This window comes from Heterocephalus glaber, unplaced genomic scaffold (genome assembly GCF_053883595.1).
Source record: "Heterocephalus glaber isolate CG9 unplaced genomic scaffold, H.glaber_assembly_v1.0 deba00001457, whole genome shotgun sequence".
NCBI lineage: Eukaryota > Metazoa > Chordata > Mammalia > Rodentia > Bathyergidae > Heterocephalus > Heterocephalus glaber.
The window spans coordinates 1435873-1460559 of NW_028258305.1; the positions used below are offsets into that span (position 1 = coordinate 1435873).

At 37.4% G+C, this 24687-nt stretch overlaps 1 protein-coding gene across 2 annotated transcripts; it reads left to right on the forward strand.

Moving 5' to 3' along the window:
• The first annotated feature begins 276 nt into the window (after window positions 1-276).
• Dnaaf10 (dynein axonemal assembly factor 10) lies at window positions 277-24556 on the forward strand. Of its 2 annotated transcripts, XM_004849946.3 has the most exons (8): window positions 278-583; window positions 7351-7451; window positions 9855-9985; window positions 14603-14704; window positions 17626-17741; window positions 18622-18756; window positions 20967-21064; window positions 23367-24556. In XM_004849946.3, exons 1-8 carry the CDS (start codon window positions 401-403, stop codon window positions 23572-23574), a joined length of 1074 nt encoding a protein of 357 aa, XP_004850003.2. In that variant the 5' UTR covers window positions 278-400; the 3' UTR covers window positions 23575-24556. The 2 variants fall into 2 exon arrangements, with proteins under 2 accessions (XP_004850004.2, XP_004850003.2); XM_004849947.3 differs by lacking the exon at window positions 20967-21064 and having other exon boundaries at window positions 277-583.
• Window positions 24557-24687: the final 131 nt, after the last annotated feature.

The following is a 24687-nucleotide window of genomic DNA, read 5'->3' on the forward strand; positions in this document are numbered from 1 at the left end:
ATCAACCCCAGGCCTCCGCCCTTCTGAGGTCCTACACTGAGGGTCCTGAGGCAGGATTGGTGAGTGTCTGCCTGGGCTATCCTAATAATATGCCTGATTTTTAGGGTCATTCTCCAACCACGCAACTCACAGCCAAGGCATTTTGTAATCACTAGTGTGTACATGAGCAAAAATTAGTGGGTAAAGGTGCTAGTCAAATTTGTGCCGTCTGTGGAGAAACATCTTGTGCGACCTCGGAAGTACTTCTGGCATTATTGAAGATAACTAAATCCAATTTGTAGAGGGGCAGAGTACGGCAAGCGGAAAGGACCAACTGTCGTTAAGTTTGGAGGCTGGTTTCTAGGTCAATATTTTGTTGGGTTTTGGATGTGTGGCGGTTGTAAGTGAAGTCGGCTAGACCATGTCGGCTTTCGAGAAGCCTCAGATCATCGCCCATATCCAGAAGGGCCTCAATTACACGGTGTTTGATTGTAAGTGGGTTCCCTGCAGCGCCAAGTTTGTGACCATGGGCAACTTCGCACGAGGAACCGGCGTAATTCAGCTGTACGAGATCCAGCACGGGGACCTGAAGCTGCTTCGGGAGGTGGGTGCCGTTCGAAGCTATCCAGCTCCAGGCCCTGGGCTGCTTTTAGGGACGAGTGTTCCCATAGTCCCCACGCTTTTTGCCACATCGTTTGTTCAGCACCCCCTAAAAGCGTAGCTCGAGCACCTAGGGACAAGGGAAGTTGATTGCAGATTAAGAAATGCTTCGGACATAAAACCTTGCTTTTGAATCCTGCAGTCTCAGCAGGCTTGTACCTCCGCGCCCTTCCACCCCCCTTCTCCTGCCACCCCCAGTGGAGTGCAGCACAGAGTCTCTGGGAAGTGATGCAAAGATTTCGTGTCTAAATTCGAGAACCATTTAGTTTGCAATCGTTTGTAAAAAGTTTTAGTGCAACCACGTAATGCTTTTTCTTGGAAGCAGAGCTAACGCAGCCACCAGAGTACCTGTGTTAGAGAAGACAACCCAACGCTTATTCTTTCGACAAGTGTTGGTTAGGTGCTTGGTATTCCCAGGCATGTGAGTGACAATGTTGCTGATCTCACGGAGTTAATTCTTTGGTGGGAGACACATTTAGTTTAATAATCAAGTGAAGAATGCATAAATACAAGCCGAGGTGAGTTCGCTCACACAAAGAACATAGTTTGAGGAGTGAAAACAGGCCTGAGATGAGTAGAAACTAAAAGTAGGAGTGGCGGACGAATTTTCTAGAGGAAACAGCATGTGCTGAAGTTCAGTAATGGGAAAAAGTTTGTCTCCTTAAGAAACAGGACAAGTAAGCAGGAATCACATTGCAAAATATGTAGGCCATTTAAAAGATTTGTGCCTTTTTTACAAAGAAAAATAGATCATTGAAAGGCTTTTATCAGCGTGTGGTAAGAACAGATTTATAAGCTTTGTAAAGATCACTAGTGAAAGAATGTAGAGAATAAAGATAATAATTAGCATAAAAAAGTGTTATTTGAGGGTCTTGATAAGTTGTCCAAGCTGGCCTGAAGCTCTGAGATCCTCTTACACTCAGCTTCCTAGATACTTCTGGTACTAAAGGTGCAGACAACCATGCTAGGCTAACATTGTTAGCAGCATTTCTGTAGCTGTTCAAAATTTTTTAAATGACTAGAGTTGAACTATCTAAAGGAAATGATCAGTCATATGTAGGTATTTTGGATTGTAATAGACTATAAGTGCAGAGGAGATAGATCCAGGGATCAGAAGCTATGGAGATGCCACGCAAAGGGATGCACACCTGTAATTCCAGCACTCCATGAGGCTGAAGTAAGAGATTCATAAATTTGAACCTAGACTGGGCAATTTAGCAATTTAATTTAGTGAGACTCTCAAAAGAAAAGAGTTTAGAAGGGGCTGGGGATGTAGCTTAGTGCAAAGGCCCTGGGTTCAATGGCCAGTAACACACACACACACACACACACACACACACAAACACACACGCACAGAGGAGCTGTGGAGAGAATTGGCTTAGAGAAGATGGGAGTTAAACTAGTAAGAAAAAGATGAATACACATTTTGGATAAGCAGGCTTAGACGAGGTGCTGACCCATTTTAAACTCCCCTGAGTGCCTTTTTCTTGTTCAGTTTGCTCTCCCTAGCCAGGCAGAATTTCTAAATATGGCTTGTTCTTTTCCACCTTCCCTTATATTCTTCTTCACTTTGCTCCCAGTTGGTGTTCCAGATTTTCTGATGTATGATGCCCTTCTTGATGGCCCACACAAAGTAGTTATCTTTTTGTTGCATTCCGGTACTACTTACTTGTGATAGAAATATGAATTTTGTCCCTTTTATCTCTAACTAGATTGTAAGCTCCTGGAGAGTAAGACAGTGTCTTCTGTGTGGTTTGTAAGGAGGAGCCACTCAATAAATTAGTCACTAAAAGAATGAGTGAATGTATGGGCATAAATAGGATGTGATGAGAAATTTATAGTTTAGTGAAAAAAAGTATTGGTAATAAAGCCCAATTGAAACTCAACCAGGAACCATCTAAAAGACTGGTGGCTTTTTGAATAAGAATTAAGACTTGTACAGGTTTCAGCAATCTACGTATTCAATTGAGTGAAATAGTCTTGTCTCTGTTAGAGTTTCTGGAGAATTTAAGAAATTTTTTAAAAGTTTTAGAAAAATAATACGTATTCATTGGAGAAAATATAGATTAAAAAAAAGATGAAAGCGCCATCCCTTACCTCAATCTTGGGAATAATAAATTTATATCTTTACCCAGAAACTTCTTTTCTTTCTATTATAAATTCCTGAGAACGTGCAATTTCAAAGCACTATGTTAAAAAAGAAGCAAGGGTGTTTGAAAGATGAATCCCTTTTCTTTTTGTACCAGGGATCAAACTCGGGACCTTGTGCTTGCAAGGCAGGCGCCGGAACCACTGAGCTAAATCCCCAGCCCTGAATCCCTTTTCTTAAAAAGCCTGCTATTTAAAGAAGGGTAAAGCAAATGGAAAAACACATCTAAGAACCTTGATTGTATGTTGAAATAAAATAATATAAGTTAAATACAGGCTCAGTGCTTCTCATCCCTTATGGTGTGCCTGAATCATCTTGAGTGTTTTGTTGTTTTTGTTTATGTATGTGCGTGTTTTTCAAATATTTATGCCTTGTTTCCACTCCTAGAAATTCTGAGGCAGTGGTGCTCTGATGTATCTAGACTAGGAGAAGGTCTGGACATCAGTACCCTTTTTTTGAACTTCTGCCAGGTGATTCTAATGAGTACCAAGGTTGAGAACCATTGGGCCAGGTGGATTATTTATTAAAATTTTAGGAAACATACTTGATTTATCATGATAAAACTACCCTAAACCATGTGCCTCAAAGCCTGTGCATCTAAGATAAGAGGGGAAGGGAGCAAATCAGCCTTTGGTGATGCTACGCTTCTCTCACTGCTGAAAGAATAGACAGGGAAGGGAGGGCAGGGCCTGTGTGTACAGTTGAGCAGTTTGGTGCCCTACACAAAGGTGTCCAGCTGGGTGTTCTCTTTTTGCTTCATCAGGCCTCCCATGTGTAAGACTTGATATGCTTATCAAATGCAGTTTTTTTTTCTAATTGGCACAAAGGTATCACATGGACAGGGATGGCCCTGAAAAATGGAATCATGGTTGTGGGTATTTATACTATAAAATCAGTAATAAAGTAAAAATTAGCTAATAAAGTTCTGCATTTTAGCCCCCATGCTACTGAATTCACTGCTTATTAGCATTTGGCTGACTAAACCTTTTAATGTTAATTAAGTAGTGCCAGGATGTGGAGGAGGAAATACTGACAAGCTGTACTAGACCCACCCACAGACAGAACAAAAATAGCTGTCGCAGGAAGATGGTGGGCTTCTTTAATCGTGGTAACATATCATGGTAGCAAAGAATACCAAAAGCTAGGTCCAGGGAACCATCCTGGGTGGTCACTTATAGTATCATATAGCAAAAATTATTAATACATACTTCAGTGGAATCATTTTCACCAAATCTTCAATTTTTTAACTGATGTCTAGTAAGAAAAATTTTAAGTTCTGCCGGATTCTATGCATCTTTTCTTCTCTATAGGTAAAATATTTAACAGAGTTAGAACTCTATGAACTCTAAAAAATTAGTTTCTCTTGATTTCACTGCTATTAGGATTTCTATAAATGTCTGAGGAAAGAGAAAACATGCCTGCTTTCCAAAGGGCAGTGCTCAGCCCTTCTGAACAAAGTGTAGTCCTCACTGCATGCAGATGACAAGGTGTTACTGTGTTTGAATTTATTTTTAATATATTTATATACTTTTGAGTTTGATTCTTGCACAACAGACCATTAGTGTCTATAAATCTAGTTTTTTCATACAAAAAAAGAAATGTACATGAGAAATGTACAAAAGCATAATCCAATATATTTATCTAGTAATACCATGAGTGTGGTTCAAAAGAAAAGGATAGAAATCTGAAAGTATGTTTAATTCACTACTGAACATTTCTTTGGTACTTGTGATGACTCTCAGTTTTACAGAATGGAGCTACATAATAAAATGCCCACTTAATAGATTCACATACAGGCCTGGAGGCAGCCTCCTTCAGTAGAAAGACCTTGGAGTCTCCCTAGCTCTTGGGACCTACAGCGGGTCACTCAGTCTGCTGAACCTGTTTCCTCATCACCAAAGTGATGTTCTTGATACTTAACATTTGCAGAGTTGTTAAGAGAAGGTTGGTCTCTTCTGGAAGCACATCTAGAACAGAATCATCTGATGTATGTGTGATATATCATTTGATACATAGAAGCTGTTTTCACAGTTGCATGGAAATGATACCACAAACTGTCAGAGCCATACACATGAAAACCTGTGGGAGAAAAGGGAGAACAAGAAGTAGTCCAGCACTGGTTTCTCTCTCCCTTAGGACTAGGACTGAGGTATAGATATTCATTTGATATGAATATGATAGATATTCATTTATACTTTAATTCAACAACTGTTGAGCACCTACTAGGTGTAACACGAATGAGACAAGGCCCTGTTCTCATGGCGCTTGCATTTTAGAGAGGAGATAGATAATTGAGTGAGTAAAATACTTTTGTTGAGTATTATAATCAAGGAGATTCTGTAAGGTGAGAGATAGTGACTTGGGGTTTCCACTTCAGATCAGAGGGTCATGGAAGGTCGCTGAGGATGTGGGATTTGAAGTGCAATCTTACTGAGGAAGAGGCAAGAGGCATGATGATCTGAGCGAAGAGCCATCTAAGTAGTGGGAACAGCAAATGCCCCTAGATGGAAATGACTGGTGTGTCTGGAGACAAAGAGAAAACTGACTGGTGTGGCTGCAAGGTAGTAGAGAGAAGAGGAGAAGCAGGAAACAGACAGAGCTGGCCAAGGCCAGAATTCAAAGGGCTTTGGACATTTCCTGTACCTTAGCCCTTGGTGCCACCTCCTGGGAGTCTATGCCAATAAATGTAGGCACATTTTTTAAAATTTCTTTATTTTTTTAGAAACCATACAATGATAAAGGTGAAAATGTCCAGTATAGGGCCTGTTGTGTAACAGACTGACTGGTTCTCAGTTTGGTTTCTTTCCTTTGAAGGTAACAATTTTCAGATATATGCAAGTATCAAAGACTGCACCTTGCGGTACTGCTTTTTGAGCACTGAAGTACTGGAGTGCTGGAGTAGCTATTTCTATTTCTTTCTATCTCTCTCTTTTTATTTTTGAGACAGGGTCTTGCTGTGTATTCCTGGCTGACCTCGAACTTGTGGTGTTCCTCCTGCTTCAGCCTCCTGAGTGCTGGGATTACAGATGTGTGCCACTACATCTGGCTCACCAGTTCTTTTTCTGCACAAAGAAATAAACTAAAATGTGTAGGGAAACATCGAGAAGGATCAGCATTACTTCTGAAAAGTGTAAAAGGGAGACATTTTTCTCTTCCATTATTCTGTTTGGATTTTCATGGGAAATTATATTAAATTTGTAAACATTAAGAATTTAAAAGTGGAAAGATTGTAAATGACCAGAAAAAAGAATAAATAGCTTTGATCAGTTGAAGCCAATAGTAAATAGGAAGTGTTGTAACACAGGGCAAGAGTGTGGTATGGAGCAGGCATCAGTAGTGGCCTCTTCTAATTCCAGATCCCAGAATTCCCAGGAGCCAAAATACCATGAAAAGCAGTTAAGTTGAAGGAGGGACTTCAGTGACCAGGGCAAGTGGAACTGGGGGTTGGAGGAGGCAGTGAAGAATTGGAAGCAACAGGAGGTAAAACGAATTAATGGAAGACCCAGGGAGGTGTGGGAGTGGTGTGGTGAATACGCATATGTAGAGGAATCAGATAGGAACATCTAATTTTGAGAGTATAGCCAGTCTCATTCATCCAAGAATTCCTCTTGCCTCATTTAATGACTTGGATATACAGGTTGTGTAGCCTTTATCTGAAATACTTAGAACTGAAGTTTTCCATTTACACTTTGAATTTTAGAATATTTGCATATACATAATGAGATGTCTTAGGGATGGTTCCCAATATAAACACAAAATTCATGTAAGTTTCATTTATACCTTATAACGTACACCTTATACAATACTTTCATATCCCTTCGATTTGACTGTGACCCATCACAGGATTTGAGGTAAGTATAGAATTTTCCATTTGTGCCATCATATCTATGGTCATAAAGTACGAGATTTGGAATATTTTGGATTTTGGATTTTTTTGGAATAGGGGTGTTCAACTATAGTAAGAGCTTGTTAAACGTTAAATATTGTATGAGTTGGGCAAATCTGCACAGCTCTAGGTTCCAATCTTCTGTGACAGGAGGGTATTAGTAGGTAATTTCCAAGAGCCTTTTCCATGATATGGTCTTTACCTGATTTCCAGAGGCCCCATATCTTCTTTTTTCTTTTCTTTTCCCCAGAACAAGTAGACATAAACATCTTTAGTTTATAGGGCTTTGCAGGGAAACTATGAGACACATAAACATCTTTTTTCCCTGTCATCTTCTGGAAAGAACAGTATCTTCATTATGTTCTCATTTCTACTGAGGATCTTAAAGAATATTACTTACATAAAATGCTGAAACTTTCATGTTTGCAAACCAATGGAGATGGTATAGTTGTTAGCATTTGAATGTTGTTAGTAAGAAAAGAAAAAAGTAAATTTAAAAAATTTTTAATTTAAAAGTACATAACAGGTGACCAAAGGAAGAGGATTTTTTTAATCAGAAAATGTTTTAATTGCCTTTATTAATTGCCTTTATATGTTTTATAGAACCATAAATATTGTGAATTCCAAATAATTGTTTACATAAATGATGTCCCTTCTCTCCCTCCCTTCTTTCAAGATTGAAAAGACCAAACCCATTAAATGTGGAACATTTGGTGCAGCATCTTTACAACAGAGATATTTAGCTACTGGAGATTTTGGTGGAAACCTTCATATATGGTAAGATTTTTAAGCAGTGTTCAAACAGACAAAACAAGCACTTTCTTTGGTAGTCTTACTACCCTTCTTCTGAAGGAGGGAATTTTAATTTTAAAGTGTTTCTTTTCTTGTTCAATTTTAACTATAAAAGTCTGGGAATTATCTTTTGATGTATTTTTCTAGAGTTCATATTCAAAATCCACTTAAAAATACTAACAGATTTTCCTTCAGATATTTTGAATTATATTGTCAATACTTACTTCCTTACATGTTGTTTTGTGCTACCATTTAATGCCCAATATCTGTAAATAAAACTTCCCCTCTACTGTTGAGACTATAATATACAAAAATGCACATGTATAACATTGAAAAGTTAGATATTAATTATTTACATTTCAGCAAGAGATTTGGCATTACAGAATGATACATTGAGTTTTGTTTTAATTTTTTACTGTACAACTCTCATTTACAGTTTGCTTTTTATGCTTTAACATCTAAGCACAACTTCTTAGGAACATATTTGTTGAACAAATCAAGGTAAATCTGTTTTGAATGAGCAAAATCACAATTGTACCAACTGCTTTTAATTTTCATATCCTACCTTGAGTTATTTCTTCATATTTAGAATTGAATGAATTGAATTCCTCTTTATTTAAAAAAAAACTATTATTTTAGTTATTTAAAGTATATGGTAATATTCTAGAAACTATATCCCCTATCTTACTTTCTAATATGACCTTTCTAGATTTTCACTTAGAATGTGCTATTTTATAATGACTTTGTCATAGTCATCTAGGGTAGAATCATAAAGTAGAATGAAGCTGATTTCCCCTTGCTTTAATTATTTAGTAGTTAAATTAACATTTATTCATCACTTCTTACATGCTATGTCATATACTTTCAGAGGAATTGAGAGAGAAGCCAGCCTTTTTTTAAATGAATATATTTTAACAAGAATAACTGTTGGCCATCTTCTTAATAGAGTTCCCTAATATGGTACAAATATTATCAACTTAATTTCATTGATATCTTATAATTTCAAGTTTATAACAAATCACATTTTAAATTCTATAAAAATAATAAAAACAGTTCTTTAGCACAATCCTGCTTAGTCTCTTGTTTCTTTCATAATGATATTACAAATCCTCATCTCTAAACTAAGTTGAACTAGCTCAATTTTTTTTTCCAATACAGGGGATTGAACCCAGGGCTGCTGTGCCTACTGAGTGACATCCCCAGCCTTTAAAATTTTATTTATTTATTTATTTATTTATTTATTTATTGTTTTTTATTTTTGAGACAAAGTCTAGCCAAGTTGCTCAGGTAGGACTCTAACTTGCCATCCTCCTGTTTCAGCCTCCCTCCATGCTGAGATTACAGATGTGTGCCACTGTACCCAGCTTAATCAAAGTTTTGATTAATGATGTTTTGTTTTGTTTTGGTACCAGGGACCAAACTCATGACCTTGCACTTACAAGGCAGGCATGGTGCCACTGAGCTAAATCCCTGCCCCAATGATATTTTACTAATCAATTTTGCTGTAATAAGTTGAGATTACATTTCATAAATAACTCACATTTCTTTTTTTAAAAAGTGTAAGTTTTTGAAAACTAACTATGAGAAATGTGGATAGAAGCTACCAGTGAAGAGCAAAAAAGGAAGGAAATGGAGGAGGCTATAAAGAGATTTGAATATAACCTCATCCAGCCACTCATCCCTCAAGTTCATGTATTAATTGGTACTTTTCTGACTGCCTTTTGAGTTAACTTTGGGTTAGATGAATTTCAGCCAGGCTGGCTCTAATATTTATTGTGACTAGTATGAGGAAACATTTTAAGATGTCACTAAATGAAAATCAGTATGACATTGACTGGAAAATAATACATTATAGAGTAAGAGATGTATACAAAGTAAACACAATGCATATTTTAGCCTCCAAAAATTTCTCAGGATGAAACTACCAAGGGCAGCTTTGGAGTCATTCTGAATGACTCTAATATGACTTTGATTTTACACTAGATTTAAAGCAGTGGTTTCTATCAAATTGCAATGTACCAACTAGTCTGTGGATTGGAGTCCCATCCCCAGATCCTGATTCATATTGTCTACAGGAGAACTCACAAATCTGCCTTTATTAACAAGCACACCTCGTAAGTCATATGTGGAGGACCCAACATAGATCTCTGAATGATTGAAGAACACTAGTTAGACTCAGGAGTTCAGATTTCAGGCTGAATAAAATTATAGTTTGCATTGGGGCTTGAAAGAACCTGAAACAGAGAAAACAGAAGTAAATATATAAATTACCTTCATAGCAAAATCCTTATTTTTAAGCAACAAAAATGCATGTGTACCTGCTTAAATTTTAGTAATGGATTTAAGTGTTTGGTACATACGGTATAAGAAACTGTGTTCTTTGTTTAGGAATTTGGAAGCTCCAGAGATGCCAGTATATACTGTAAAGGGCCATAAAGAAATTATAAATACTATAGATGGTATTGGAGGGCTAGGAGTTGGGGAAGGAGCGCCTGAAATTGTGACTGGCAGCCGAGATGGTAAGTCGCTGTATTCTATGTATGTAAAAAGGTTTTTCTGTTTTGTTTTTTTAGTGGAAATCTATGCAACAGTATACCTCTCTACACAGAAATTCTCTTTGGTCACCTTGATTCTCTTAATAGTTTTGCTTCTACGGTTTTAATAGGCAAGTGTGATTGCATATCCTTCAATTGCTTCAGACTTTTGAGTGTATTTAGAGGCACAGCACTTATTATTTCAGTTTTGAGTTAGTTCAGCTACTAACATTGATAGTTTCCTTTGAACCTTGAAGGATTTAAAATGTCTTTACAGGTTTTGAGGCAGCTGATGATATAATGTGGGTGGCAGCTTTTCATTTTCTTTTTTTAAAAAGCAGAATCAGTACTTGTGAAAATTGTCATATTGACAGCTGGTTGAAAATTGAACTTCTGTAATCCATCCGCTGAGCATTGTAGAGCATACCACAGTACCGAGTGGGCTTTTCCAGCCTCTGGTGACCCGAGGGACAGGTCTCCTGGTGTCCATATTGGTTCTGAATGACTATCACAGAGTGGAGAGTTTTTGTTGCTTCATGAAGTGTATATGAGAGATTGGTACTTTAGCTGTTTTGGCTAGTTTTTAAATGGCTTCTCAAGACTATGAGAAAATTTGTTTTAGAAGAAAAGTGAGTTTTATGGCTTGTGTTTAGTGTGTTTTCTTTTTTTTGGTACCAGGGATCAAACTCGGGTCCTTGCACTTGCGAGGCAGGTGGCAGAACCACTAAGCTAAATGCTCGGCCCTATGGCTTGTGTTTAGATGTCCCCCTAAAACCTCATGCAGTCTTTGGGACTTTTTCAGAGGTGGCTGAATCTAGAGGATGTGATTGATTCATGGTGACGCTAGGCCTGAGGGCACTGGGATTAAGGGTGTTTGTGCTAGGCTCTAAGTAGTCTGAGATAAAGGGGGCAGAAAGATGCTATTTAGATCTCCTATTGCTTTGCTACTGTTTGTCAGCCCTGAACTGTTGCTGCTCTGCCACCCTGCCTTGAAGCCAGGCGATTATGGACTGAAACCTCTACAAACTGTGAGCTAAAAGAATTAAACCCTTTTCTTTTTAACTTTAGGTGTCAGGTATTTTGTCTCATCAATGAAAGAAAAGTAACTAACAGAGATGTGGTACCAGAGAAGTGGGGTTGTTGCTAAGACATAACTGGCCATGTGGTTGAAGAGCCTTTGGAACTGGTTTGTTGGAAAAGGAAGAGTTAGCAAAGGTTCAGAGATGTTGACTTAAAAGGTAGAGCTGGAATGCCTTAGGCTGTACTATGTGGGAGATTCTAGTCAGAGCTCAGAAGACCAGAAAGCTGGTGAAGACCAAGCTAAGGAGGTTTCTGCTGGGAAGAAGGACTCCATTGGCTTTTGGATTCCAGATGATGTTTGTTATGGCTTGGCAGAAATTTTGTCTGCATTTTGCTCTATCCAGAGACTGCCTGAGACTGAGATTAAGGGTGTCGGACTAATTAATCTCACAGAAGAAATTTCAAGGCAGTCTAATATATGAGGCCGTGGCATGGCTGCTGTTGGGGGCTTTTAGCCAAATTTATGTTGAGAATCAAGAGCAAAGAGCCCAGCAGAATAATTTAAAACGTTTTGAGTTTGGCCAGAAAGGACATAAAGTTGTAGCCTGTAAGGACAGAGCAGAGGTGATCTGGATTACTGAGACAGAACAGGAGAATAGAAAAGACAGCCTGAAGGCTTCATAGGAAGCAGTAGGACTCCACCCTTTGCAGCCTCAGAATGGCAAATGTGAAATATTTTGCTTTGAGAAGACAGTCCCAAGGCACCATTTTCCAGAACAGATGTGGCCTAGGAAATTTATTCCTTGGAATTTGGTTCATAGGCTCTGGATCCCTACAGCCAAGAGAAGAAAGCCTAGCTACTGCTCCAGCTGGCAGCAGACCAAGTAATGCTGGTTTTAGGCACATGCAGAATACAAGAGTTATGGGGTAGAGAGGCTTCCACCCAGACTTCAGAAGATGGCCTGGGAGGCCAGGCAGTGTGCCCTGAGAGGGCAGTGTGTGAAGCTGTAAGTGTGAAGCTGAAGGTACAGTCAAGACCCCAGAAGTTTGGAGAAGCCAGGAATGTGGATTGTCTGAGGAAAACTGCAAAGAAGGAGCAGAGCCGGCCCAGGAGAGAAGCCATGGAGCTACAACCACTGGTAGTGGCACAGGGGCTGAGCTCTTTGGAGTTCACAACTTGCCACAGATTGCCGGGGATGCTGGAGATGAAACTGTGGGATTTAATGTTTGCCCTGCTGGATTTTGGACTTGCTTTGGTTCCATTCCTTTGTATCCCCCTATTTGTACCTTGTGGAATGGTAATGTCTATCTTGTGCCATTGAATATTGGAAGTATTTAACCTTTTCATTTGTACAGGAACTTGCAGCTAAGAGTTTTCCTTAAATCTCAGAGGAGACTTTGGACTTGGACTTTACAGCAGTGCTGAAACTGTTAGGACTTTGGCAACTCTTAGAGATGGACTAAATGGCTTTTGCATAAAGGGATGTGCATGATTCTTTGGGGGGCCAGGGACAAAATGTTATGGCTTGTGTTTATATGTCTCCTAAAACCTCATGCAGTCTTTGGGACTTTTTCAGAGTGTGATTGATTCTTGGTGCAGTGGTAGGCCTGAGGACACTAGGATTAAGGGTGTGAGTGGTGCCTACCGTAAGTAGTCTGAATAAGATAAAAGAGGCAGAAATACACCGTTACGGTCTCCTTGTTGCTTTTGCTGTCTTCTGCCACCCTGCCTTGGAGCCAGCTAATTATGGACAGAAACCTCTATGAACTGTAAGCCAAATAAACCTTTCCCTCTTTAACTTTGGGTCTTGGGTATTTTGTCTCAGCAATGAGATAAAAGTAACTGACACAATGAGATATAATTTTCTAATAATTATTCAAGAGCAGTTGTGTTTTAGAAATGCTGTTTTTGTCAGTCATAAAAGCAATATGGAATAGAGAAAGAAAAATAACATTCAACTTATCAAAGTACCGCAACCACTAGATTTTTTTTTTTTTCTTATCCAGCTTGTGTGTTTGTTTTTTGTATAGTGTATGCTGGCCTTGAACTTGCTATATAGTCCAAGCTGGTCTTGAACTCTCAATTCTCCTGCCTCACCCTCTCCAGTGCTGGGATTACAGATGCACCACCTGCTCAGCTCCTATCCAGTTTTTTTTTTTAATATCCAGATTTACATACAATTTTGAGTATCAGTGTGAATACAATTAAATATCTGACTTTGTTCATTTAAGGTTTATTACATGCAAATATTGCTGTTTGTGTATAGTTTTCATAATTATTACTTTAATGATTATAATATTCCAGTGTATGGCTATGTCACAGTGTAATTAACCATGCACCTATTAATAATCGTTCAGTATGCCTTAAGTTTTTTGTTTATTGTTTTGGGACAGTGACTTAAAAATATTGAAGAAATGATTATTTCATGTTTTTGACTCTTGGAGGGTAAACACAGTTTATGGTTCTTAAAATTTGTTGTTAAACTTTCCAAAGAACCTGTTTACATCATCAGCTATAATAGATGAGGTAGATTTCCTATTGGCATTTATTTTCCCTATTGGCATTTATTTTCTTTTCCCCCTCATTTTATTTTATTTTATTTTTGGTAACGGGGATTGAACTCAGGACCTTGTGCTTGCAAGGCAGGCGATGGAACCACTGAGCTAAATCCCTGGCCATCCCCCTAATTGTATGATGATAAAAATAATACTCCTCTTCTTTTTATGTTTTCTTACTCTTTAATTTTGTTTCATGAATTTCTTAAATTTTCTTTGCTAATTTAACTCTTTTGAACTTCCTGTAAATCTTACCAATCTGTATGAACACTGTAAAGGAATGCTCCTATTTGTAAGAAGTTTTTTTGTTTGTTTTTCTTCTTCTTACAGGAGCCTTTTAATTTAATTTAATTTTATTTTATTTTCTGGTACCAGGAATTAAACTTAGGACCTCGTGCTTGCCAGGCAGGTGCAGTGCCACTGAGCTACATCCTTGGCCCTTATAGGAGCCTTTTTAATGACCAACTGTATCACTGGAGATAAGTCTAGTGGGATGTCTCCTGCTTTCCTGAGTTTATTATCTCTTCCAAGGATTTTCCTTTTTCCTGTTCTCTCTCAGATACTTGGTTTTAGCCATTGCATTACATGCATTTCCATTTCTTGTGGGCAGTGACACTATTTAGTTAGTAGTCCTATGATAAGAATTAACATGAGGGGATTGAAATTAAATTGAAAAGAATTATTTGCTAATTATTTAATGTTTCCTTCCTTACTAGCCCTGGGGGAAATTAAACTTAATTGTATGTGAAATAGTATTCTAAAACCCCATATAAAAAATCATAGGTATTAAAATGAGAACTTATTCTTGTGTATAATTTGAAAATCATGTAGTCAGCAACATGAATTATAGATCTATTGTTGTCAAATACAACTTAACCAATTAGAAAGCAGAAAAACGTTAATATTTTTAGATGCCATAATATCTATAATATTGCCGTGTACACTGGAAGCTATGGAAAGAGAATGCAGAAAAGAGATGCAATTGTTCACTATGGAATTTTGCTAACTCCCTTTTGTTCATGGCAGGAACTGTGAAGGTGTGGGACCCAAGGCAAAAAGATGATCCTGTTGCCAATATGGAACCTGTAAAAGGAGAAAATAAGAGAGACTGTTGGACTGTGGCATTTGGTAAATTATTGAGGTGCTTTTGTTTTTGAAGTTCAGATGGTGAAAAGCACGGTGCCTCAAAAAAATCCTGATAGTCCCTGTCTAGTCTGTTTTGTGGATTTTTCTGAGTTCATAAGGGTCCATGCCAGTCCAGGGACAGGGGCTTGAATCTTCACTCTGGTGCTTGCTATATGTCCTGGAGCAAGTTATTAAATTTCTGTTCCTTAGTTGTTCCATTTATAAGTAGAACTGATAGAGTTTACTTGATAGTATTTTTTAAAATATTCAGTGAGTTAGTTAATACATGTAAAGTATGTCAGAATTAGGTTTAAACTGTTACATATTCAAAAATATTTGCTGTTATTATTATTTGCTCCTGATTAATTAGGTAAGATTTTCCTAGTTTAGAACCAAATGCCATTAATGAGGCAAAGCAGAATCTCAAATACTAATTAATCATAGCCTAACAAATCTTACGTTTTATATAGTGTGTTTATTTTCTAGGAACTAGTTATCCCTCAATAAAATTATTTCTTATAAATTTGGTAACTGTTCCTTTATCAATATACTTACAAAAATACCGATTTTGTAGGACTAATTGATGCTTGCCCTTGGGTCTCTTACTGAACACCAAAATAAAATTAAGTTTTGGTGCTAAAGGATTTAGGCCATATTTTTTTTTTGGTAGCTGGAATAGAACTCAGGGCCTTACGCTTGCCAGGCAGGCGCTGCATATTTAGTTCTAAATATCTATTTTCTTTCTCTTATTTACTTAGTATAATGATACAGATTATAGGAATGAAAAGTAGAATTTAATAGTACAAGTGAACTGTTTAACTTTTTAAGTCAGACTCTCTTAGTCACTGAAAAGTCTTAGATTTCTGACTTCTAAAAGAAATTACTGTATGAGAATTACCAAATGTACACTATGAACAATAATATAAATTTAGGATATGTACACTTGGAGAAGTTTCAAGACTAGTATTTAGAATGATTATTTTTAAATTGATATACTTAAAAAGTAGTTATCTTTGGATCCGTGGAAACCTTTTCATTGCTGATATCAGGAACATAAGGATGATTTGATACATACCGTATTAAACTTTTAAAAAAATCATTCATCCATTGAGTGTTTTGTTTTGTGACAAGGTCTTGCTATGTTGCCTAGGCTGGCCTCAAATTCCTAGGCTCAAGTGGCCCCCAAGTAGCAGGAACTAACAGGTGTATCCCACTATGTCTGGTTTGAGTTTTTTCTTTTTTAATGAATGTCAAGTATGTGCAAACCATTGTGGGCATGCAAAGGAAACAGGCTCATATTTTAGTGTCATGCTGATAGTTTAGTAAAGAGGGCATGACATCCATATTAGTTATAGTACAAGATAGGAGTAATCAATGGTTCCCAGGTTCCATAGATAGATGCACAAGGAGTCCAGAAGGAGAGATCCTGGGGAGGAAGAGCATTTTGAGCTCATACCAAAGATTCATAGGAATTTTACTACTGAAATGGTGAGTAAATTTCAAACATAGAGCATAACTTTAAAGTGCCCAAGAAAATGTGTTCAAGGGAATAGTGGGAGCAACCTAGAGATGGCCTAGAACGGTGGCCATAGGTGCTGGGGTGGTCTGGGGGTAGTGGAGCCTTTGGAGTTTTTGTATGGATGAGATGTGACCCAAGATTTTAAGAAAATTAGTGAATATTAACTGTATCAGGGAGAGGAGTGAGTGGTTCAGTGGCTATTTGTTCAGAAGCTTTTGTAATATTTCCAGGTAAGAGAGGTTAGAAACAATGAGAATGGAGCAGAAAGGCTGATTCCAAAGATAATATTGTGGCAGAATAAATAGAATTTGGCAATTTTTTGGATATAAGGAAAAGGAATATGTCCATGATGACCTAATTTTGGGACTTACTGTGGAGTGAGTGATGCTTTATTGAAAAGACTGCACAAAGGCTGGGTGGTTTATTAGGGAATTTGGTGAAGTCAGTTTGGGATATCATCAGTTTAAGATGCTGGAGTTTATGAGGAGGAAGTTGGAGGCAAGGAAGAAGCAAGGCACTGGGGTAAGATGTCCAGGTAGCCTAACATAGTGACAGCCCCCCCCCCATCCCCCACCTTTCCTCAGTAAGGAAATTTAGAATAAACAATCCCTTAGCAGTATGAACTTAACTACAGACTATAAAGTTACTTCAGGTGTGATAATCCACACTACCAAAAATGTGTCACTGCTTATTCTACATTATTTCAGATTTTCTTGCCAAGACAGAATAATACCAGAACATTTTGCAAAATAAATAAGTTTTAAAGTTGTTCTATTTGCATTCAGAATACCTAGTGCAAAGTAGTCAGTAGAAGCATGCCTGTGTTTATCTTCCCAGGCCCAACTGTGTTTGAACTGCAGTTGGTCTGCTAGTCTGTGCAGACAAAATATAGAGAGAGCATTTTCTTTTAACTTAGAATCTAGTAAACACTTCAGTGTTTCCCTTGAATGTAGAATTTCAATGAGTGAGCTTTTTCTCCTGCAGTACCTGGGTGCTGTACCAGTGAGCTATGTCCCCAGCCGTATTTAAATTTTATTTTGAGACAGAGTCTCTCTAAGTTGCCGGGTTGGCCTTGAACTTGTGATGCTCCTGCCTCAGCCTCCTAAGTAGGTAGGATTACAGGTATGCACCACTGTGCCATCTCAAATAAGCCTTTTTAAAAAATTAAGCACCAAATTAATAATCTTGATATCCTGTCAGGATAGAATGGGATTGTACCTGATGTGATTTTTAAAATCAGACTTGGCGCAAGCACAAGGACCCGAGTTCAATCCCTGGTACCAAAAAAAAATAAAAAATAAAATAAAATCACACTTGGCATGAGTTATATTTGTAGTTTCATTACATTTTTCAGAACCTTCAGATTAGCATGTATAGGCCTGAAATGTTGTATCTTGATTTCCAGGCAATGCTTATAATCAAGAAGAACGTGTCGTTTGTGCTGGCTATGACAATGGTGATATCAAACTGTTTGATCTCAGAAAAATGTCATTGCGGTGGGAAACAAATATAAAAAATGGGGTAATGTATATTCTAAAGCTGTTTCATCTCTCTGAGCATGTTTTCCTTCACCTCAAACTACTGCAGAGTTTGAAAAGCATCTCTGGTAACCCATCTCAGTCAGCCGTCTGCTAATGCTTCTTAGCCTTTTGGGGTCAAGCTCCTTTGAGGACCTCATGACAGTCGTGCTTCTTTTCTTCAGAAAGTGAACACACACTGAAGATATGGTGTATAATGCCGGGAGCCCCCAGCCCCCAGCCCCAGAGGTCCTTTGGACCCTGTGGGCTATGCAGTGTGACAATAAAATGATCCCGTAAGAGGACTCTCTTCTGCTGATATCAGAAAGCCTAAAGTAGCAGCAGCTTCTCCATGTGCTCTGGGATTGTACACCTTTACTGAGGAATTTATTTCCCTCCAGTTTTCTAAAGGCAACCTTGATTTAACTGTGTAAAATAATGTAAAGAGTTAGATTTTCATTTTCCAGATGCTTCTACTGGGAAGCATGGGAAATGAAGATGTTTTTGTTGATCATATTAGCAGATATTTATTTATTTATGCAAAACTGGGAATTGAACTCAGGGCCTTCATGCTGCTCTATATCTCCAGCACTTTTTTAATTTTTTATTTTGAGACAGGGTCCTGCTGAGTTGCCCAGGCTGGCTTGAACATGCAGACCTCCTGCCTCAGTTTCCCAAAGTGCTAGGACTACAGACATGCACCATCATGCCTGGAAAGGATTTTTTTTAGAGTAAAAGTACTTGATGTATTGATTCAAAAGAGAAAATGATTATTTGAGTGCTTTTACATGATCTTATCATTTTGAAGCTGTTTTACCTAGTTTAAAAGAGCCTCCTAAATAATAATGATGAGCCTATCAATAACATATATTCTCTATTTCCAGGTATGTAGCTTGGAGTTTGACAGAAAAGACATAAGTATGAATAAGTTAGTAGCTACATCTTTGGAAGGAAAGTTTCATGTTTTTGACATGAGAACACAACATCCTACCAAAGGTTTTGCCTCCGTTTCAGAAAAGGTAAATATGAAGGAAATGTCTTTCTGTGAAGAGAAATGATAGCTTGTTTTAGACTAATAAATAGAATTAGTCACCAAGGTTCCTCCAGGTCTTTATGGGAAAGAAGCTATTTTTGTTAAATTCTTGTGAGATCTTGACAAGTTTTTTTGGGCAAAGAATACTTTCCCAAAGTTTTATCAATTTAGGCTCCTTGATTATGATAATGATCTCAGTTAGCTAGGAATCTTATTTTGTGACTTAGGAAAATCATAAGAAACCTAACTGATGTTAGGAATTAGATCAACAAAACCTAGCCTGATGTTTTCTAATAAATATATAATGTTTTTAAAAATATAACCTAATTACATACTTTTGGAATATATCAACATATATCCATTATGTCATTTCATTAATTTTATTTTATATTCTAGGTGGCTACGTTAAATGAAAAAAAAAGTTAAAAAGTTACTGATTACTGGAATTAGTATGTATTAAGCATTCAAAATATTTTATTGTTTTATATTTTGCCTTGCTTTTGAGGTAACTTAGAGGGAGACATGGTATTCTAGCATTATAAAAATAGATGAAGAAAGAAAATTGAAGGGAAGATTCTGCTAAAGAAAAAAGAAAATACCTGAAATATGGGGATTACATAAAATTCATGCTGACACATCCTACCACTTGCCAAGATATGGATTGGAAATGTGACTGAGCTTTCTTGATTATAAAACAAAAAACCAGTTACAGGCTGGTAGCTTCCATAAGATTAAAATGTACAGGTTCATTAGGAAATAAGAAATCACTACCTTGCTCTCTCTCTCTTCACTGTAGATTCTACAGGATTTCTCAAACCTCCCTATTTTGTCTCCTGTGGTTACAGTAATTATTATTGTCTATACCTTATTGCTACTGCTGGATGATCTCACTTCTTAACAAAGTGGCTACAAATTGGAATTTGTTTTACCTTTGTCAATTCAGAATATATTAAGTACCTATCCACAACAAACAACACTTGTTGTTTTTTGTGTACAGTCTGCTAAATTTTTTGTATGGAATTCACAACACATTCTTTGATTATCTGCAAATAATACTGTCCTCTTCAAAATTTTTTTCCTAATACTTAGTTAAGCCAGTAATTGCTGAGTCTGTCAAATAAATGTCTCTGGTGTATTTTAAGAGGTCATCTTCTCCCTTATCCCCTTTTTTAATGTTTTTCTCAACTCCTACAAAAAAAAGTTTAAGCTACAAAACAAATGAAAACAAGTCTTGGCAGCTTGAACTTAATCACTTGGGGACTCTTAACACATTTAAAGTGGGTATTTTAAGATGTGTGTATTTATCTTATAATTAGTGCTCTCAAAAGACTATTAAAAGCCAAAGTCAAGACTAATCACTCACTGAAATATGAAGTGTAAAAGCAGGGCCTGGGTGGAGTCAGCCAGCCTCCCTGCTTCTCCAAAGCAGAATTCTCATCCCCTCCCGCTCTCCCCCTCCCCCATCTCACTCCACAGGGTCCCCCGCAGCCAACAAGGCTGGCCAGGATGATTTACTGGCTGTTGAGGTGCTAACCAACTGTTAACCTTCTTCCAGTTGCCATTTTTAAATCTTTGTGTTTGATGTGACTGGGAAGAGCCTTATCTTGTTAAGACCTTAAACACTGTCTATAAATCCTCATGATCTGTATTTTGAAGACTGGACAAGTCAGAAGGCAGTGAATTGAAGATAAGGCTCTCCGAGCTGTTAAGTTAAAATTTAATCTATAAACTAGAACTCTGTACTTTCCATCATTTTTACTGGGGATCTTAACCTGTTCTAAAAACCAAAACCTATTTTAAAAATCAGTCTACACTTTCTTTTCCTTAGAAAGACATGTATATTTTTGTATTTTGAGAGCTTTCCCCTCTCATAATGAACTAGTGATTTAAATATATAAAATTTTGTAATAATTTCTGTGGTTCCATAAACTTAAATGGACTTTCCATCTAATATCTTTCCTTTTTGTTTTAACCCAGTAGAACTTTGTTCTCTAAAGCAATAGAGAAAAATGATGCTTTTTCTAATTTCTGATGGTCTTCTATAAATCTTTGTAACCATTATAAAGGGATGTGCCAGAAACACCCTCAGTTCCTTTTCTGACAGCTGAAGTTACGGCAGTGAGAATTCTGCATAGGCTTCTCTTCCAGGCCACCACACACCGTATAAACCAGTAGTGCACCTCTTGTCCTGTCTAGGCTCATAAATCCACTGTGTGGCAAGTCCGACACCTGCCGCAGAACAGAGAGCTCTTTCTGACAGCTGGAGGTGCTGGCAGCCTTCACCTCTGGAAGTAGTAAGTCTCTCCCAGTGCATACTGCTCCTTTTTAAAGTTACTTGTGGGAGTAAAGTAGGATTAGATTGAACTTTTTTGTCTTTCTCCTCCTTTGACTTAGTTCATTTTGATATGATTTTAACTGTCATGGTATTACATAACTGTTGTTTGCTAAGCATTTTTAAAAAATGTACTTATTTTATACTTAATAAAAGCTTTCTTTTGACATTAAATAATGTTTTCATTATAGTTGTGTCTTCTGTATATCAGAAGAGCATAGCAAGAGTTTTTTCCGTAGATTTGAAATCATAGATTTTGCTAGGGTTTTTTTTTTTTGGTGCTGGGCATTGAATTTAGGACCTTGTGCTTGGGAGGCAGGCGGTGGAACCGCTGAGCTAAATCTCCGGCCTGTTTTTTTTTTAAGTATGCAAAATTTGACCTAAGACTTTTGTTACATACTGTCTTACACTCCATTAGAACACTACCTCTAGAAGGTAAGGAAAAGATTGGAATTCTTAGTTTTATATCTTGATAATTTACTGGCCTAAATTGAGATTGTATTATTGTGATCAAACCAAAAATCAGAGCCCTAGTCTTCTGATTGGTTTTCCAAGAAGAACATTATTGAGTTTGCTTTCTCCATATCTATAACCATGAGCTCTACTCTGTGAATCCCAGGGGCTCTCACAGTACCAGTTTTATTTATAATCCACACATGGACACATTTGCAGTGAGAATTTTGTACCATAATGAGTGTAGTTATATCAGTGAAGTTGGGTCTGTGTATCAATAGAATTTGGAAGTTTATCTCAATGTGAACTTTAATTCTTACTATGATAAATGACTAGTCTAATCTTCAAGTTGGTTTGGAGCTTTGCTATCAAGGTTTCTATTTGCAAAAGAAAATTGGTTTACGTAAAATGATATCTTCCATGATAGCAGCGCAATTAAATTGTATATGTTTGGGCCAGGTATTTAGCTTGGTGGTTCTGGCGCCTGCCTTGCCAAGCGCAAGGTCCTGAGTTCAATCCCCGGTACCCCCCCAAAGAATTGTATGTTTGGGCTGCACCTGCCTTGCAAGCGCGAGATCCTGAGTTTGATCCCTGGTACCACCAAAAAGAAAAAGAAAAAGAAAAAAAAATTGTAAATGTTTACTGAGCACTTAATCAAGAATTCCTAGAGGAATTCATGTACTTATTCAGAATTTATTTTTTGAATGAATGGTCATCATCATGCTGATTTTTTTTTTTTGAGTATTTGAAATGTACACACACATTTTTAAAATTTTAAGAGATAACGTGGAGGGTTTCAAACGAATGTTATCTTTTAAATACTAAACAACTGCAGTGTTTGCCAAGAGGTACAAAAAAAAATCTGTTTAAACTTGTTTATTCAAATCTGCATATTTTATTTCTTTTAATTAAAATAATTTATAAGGTCTGAGAGGTGGAGAGAATGGCTTTTCTAGTTATAGGTTCTTTCTTTCTGCTCTGCGCCTGATCAGCTTCATGCTATTTAAACTCTTGGCCTTTTTTAAAAAAGCATTTATGAACTACACATAATGTCATATGATACCAAAAAGGCTCTGAAAGGCCTTCTGCAGATGAGTATTCCATTTCACTGGAACACATTTTTATAGGGTAATATCCCCCCCCCATCTAGACCAAATAGTATTTAGTTATTAACTAAACATTAGCTCTTCTTACTTTATCTTTTCAGCCTAAAAAAAATCAAATATTCTTGGAATTGCTTGTACCTTCATTGAAGCAGTGATGTTTAGGTTAGAAATCACTGCCTAGCAGGCCTTCCCAGGGAAACGGCACAGGCAAGGTCCTAAGCCTACATCTGTGTGATGGAGCTTGCTTTCCTGACAGTGGGGTCCATTCTCTTCCTCAATGTACTGAGATCGGCCTCTGTGAATGTTACCTTTGCCTCTGCACATGCTCTTTGCATCTGGTGTCCAGCAGTCCAAACCTAGAGAATTACAATCAAAGATTACTGAGAGCCCCAAGTCAATTTATTGTTAAAGAATGCTGCATCAAGCTACGACTTTCATATTAAAAGAGAAATATAGGCAAATGCTGATCAGAGATGAAGATTAAAAGTTTTTAGTAGAAATAACCTTTCTTATGAGATATTTTGGGAATAGGGCTGAGTTTGAAATACATCTCTTTATTTGCATACAAGTCAATATCAGAACGATTCTTTACATATTAGTGCGAGTAGTCAACTGAAAAATAAAAATAGTCATTGAAGTTTATGTATAAAAATAAAACGGTGAATGCTGATTTTTCTCCTCTTACCACTTTGTTCTTGTTTTCAGCGAGTACCCTATTCAGAGGTCAAAGAAAGATCCCGAGGGAGTGGAGATGGGAGTTGCGGGTTCCATCAGTCTTCTGCAGAATGTTACGCTGTCTACCCAGCCCATTTCAAACTTGGACTGGAGTCCGGACAAAAGGGGCCTTTGCGTCTGTACTTCATTCGACCAGATGGTGAGAGTGCTGATTGTTACCAAACTCCAGACAATTTGACCGGAAGTCTTTGGACTTGAAAATTTCCAGAGGGACACTGAACAGAATTTAGGATATATTTTGGGATCCTGTGACCTTCATTGAACAAAGTTAGATTTTCATGAATAAAGGCCCCAGACATAAACCTCAAGGCCAGGCTTTCTCCGGGTGCGTTTGGTGACCTGACTGGACATGGCCTGCTGCTGCGTATGACGAGACCCTGTCTATAGGACCAGTTGTTTTCCTCTCCCCTCCATTTTAAATACAAAGTCAGGGGCCAGATGCAGTGGTGCAGACCCGTAGTCCTAGCTGTTCAGGAGACTGAGGCTGGAGGATCCCACAAGTTTGAGACCAGCCTGGACAACTCAGTGAGACCCTGTATCAAAATGTATGCATATATACATACAATAAAATAAATAAGCCAAAGTACATAGTTCTTGATATTTAAACATTTTAAATTTATTCTCTATCTCCAGAGTTCCATATTTTATCTTTACACTAATGTTGCATTTTAGTGTTTATAATGTTGTGATTGAAGTCACTTCATTTTGTTTAGTTTGCCTTAGAAAAACTGTGAATTAACCTTCATTAATACATTTTGAGAGATTTCAGTGTAAGTTTTTGTTCAGAGTATTATTTTATTTTATTTATTTATTTTTTTTGGTACCGGGGATCGAACTCGGGTCCTTGCACTTGCACAGTAGGCAGCGAAACCACTGAGCTAAATCCCTGGCCCTAGAGTGTTATTTTATGAAGTACAAAAATGGCACTGTCAGACTGGATTTTTGTAACTTTTAAGCAGTATAACTCATAAAAAGAAATACCATGATTTTAAAAGATATCCTTTGTACTTAAAATACAGGAGTTGAATTAGTGAAACTTGGTTGTTGACTGTGGTAAATGATGATGAGATGTAGTAGACTGTGGGATTTTTGGAGCCTTATTTTTTTTTGTCAAACCTTTAAAATATATTTTATAAATAAACTTCTGTTTTTTAAGTCTATGGAAGCTTTGATTCTGTTGATTGACAGTAGTAATACAATCAACACCTTCATTTCCTTTTGCTTTATAAATGCTGAAGAAGAACCTCTTAGTTCCCCTTGTTTCTTTATTATGGCCCATGCCTTGGTCATG

What these genes read in the sequence shown, in the direction of transcription:
- Dnaaf10 (XM_004849946.3), top strand. Translation starts at nt 401, where the DNA reads ATGTCGGCTTTCGAGAAGCCTCAGATCATCGCCCATATCCAGAAGGGC. An exon ending in GGTGGAAACCTTCATATATG is followed by an intron (nt 7,452 to 9,854) that starts GTAAGATTTTTA and finishes TTCTTTGTTTAG; the next exon opens with GAATTTGGAAGCTCCAGAGA. An exon ending in AGCCTTCACCTCTGGAAGTA is followed by an intron (nt 21,065 to 23,366) that starts GTAAGTCTCTCC and finishes TCTTGTTTTCAG; the next exon opens with CGAGTACCCTATTCAGAGGT.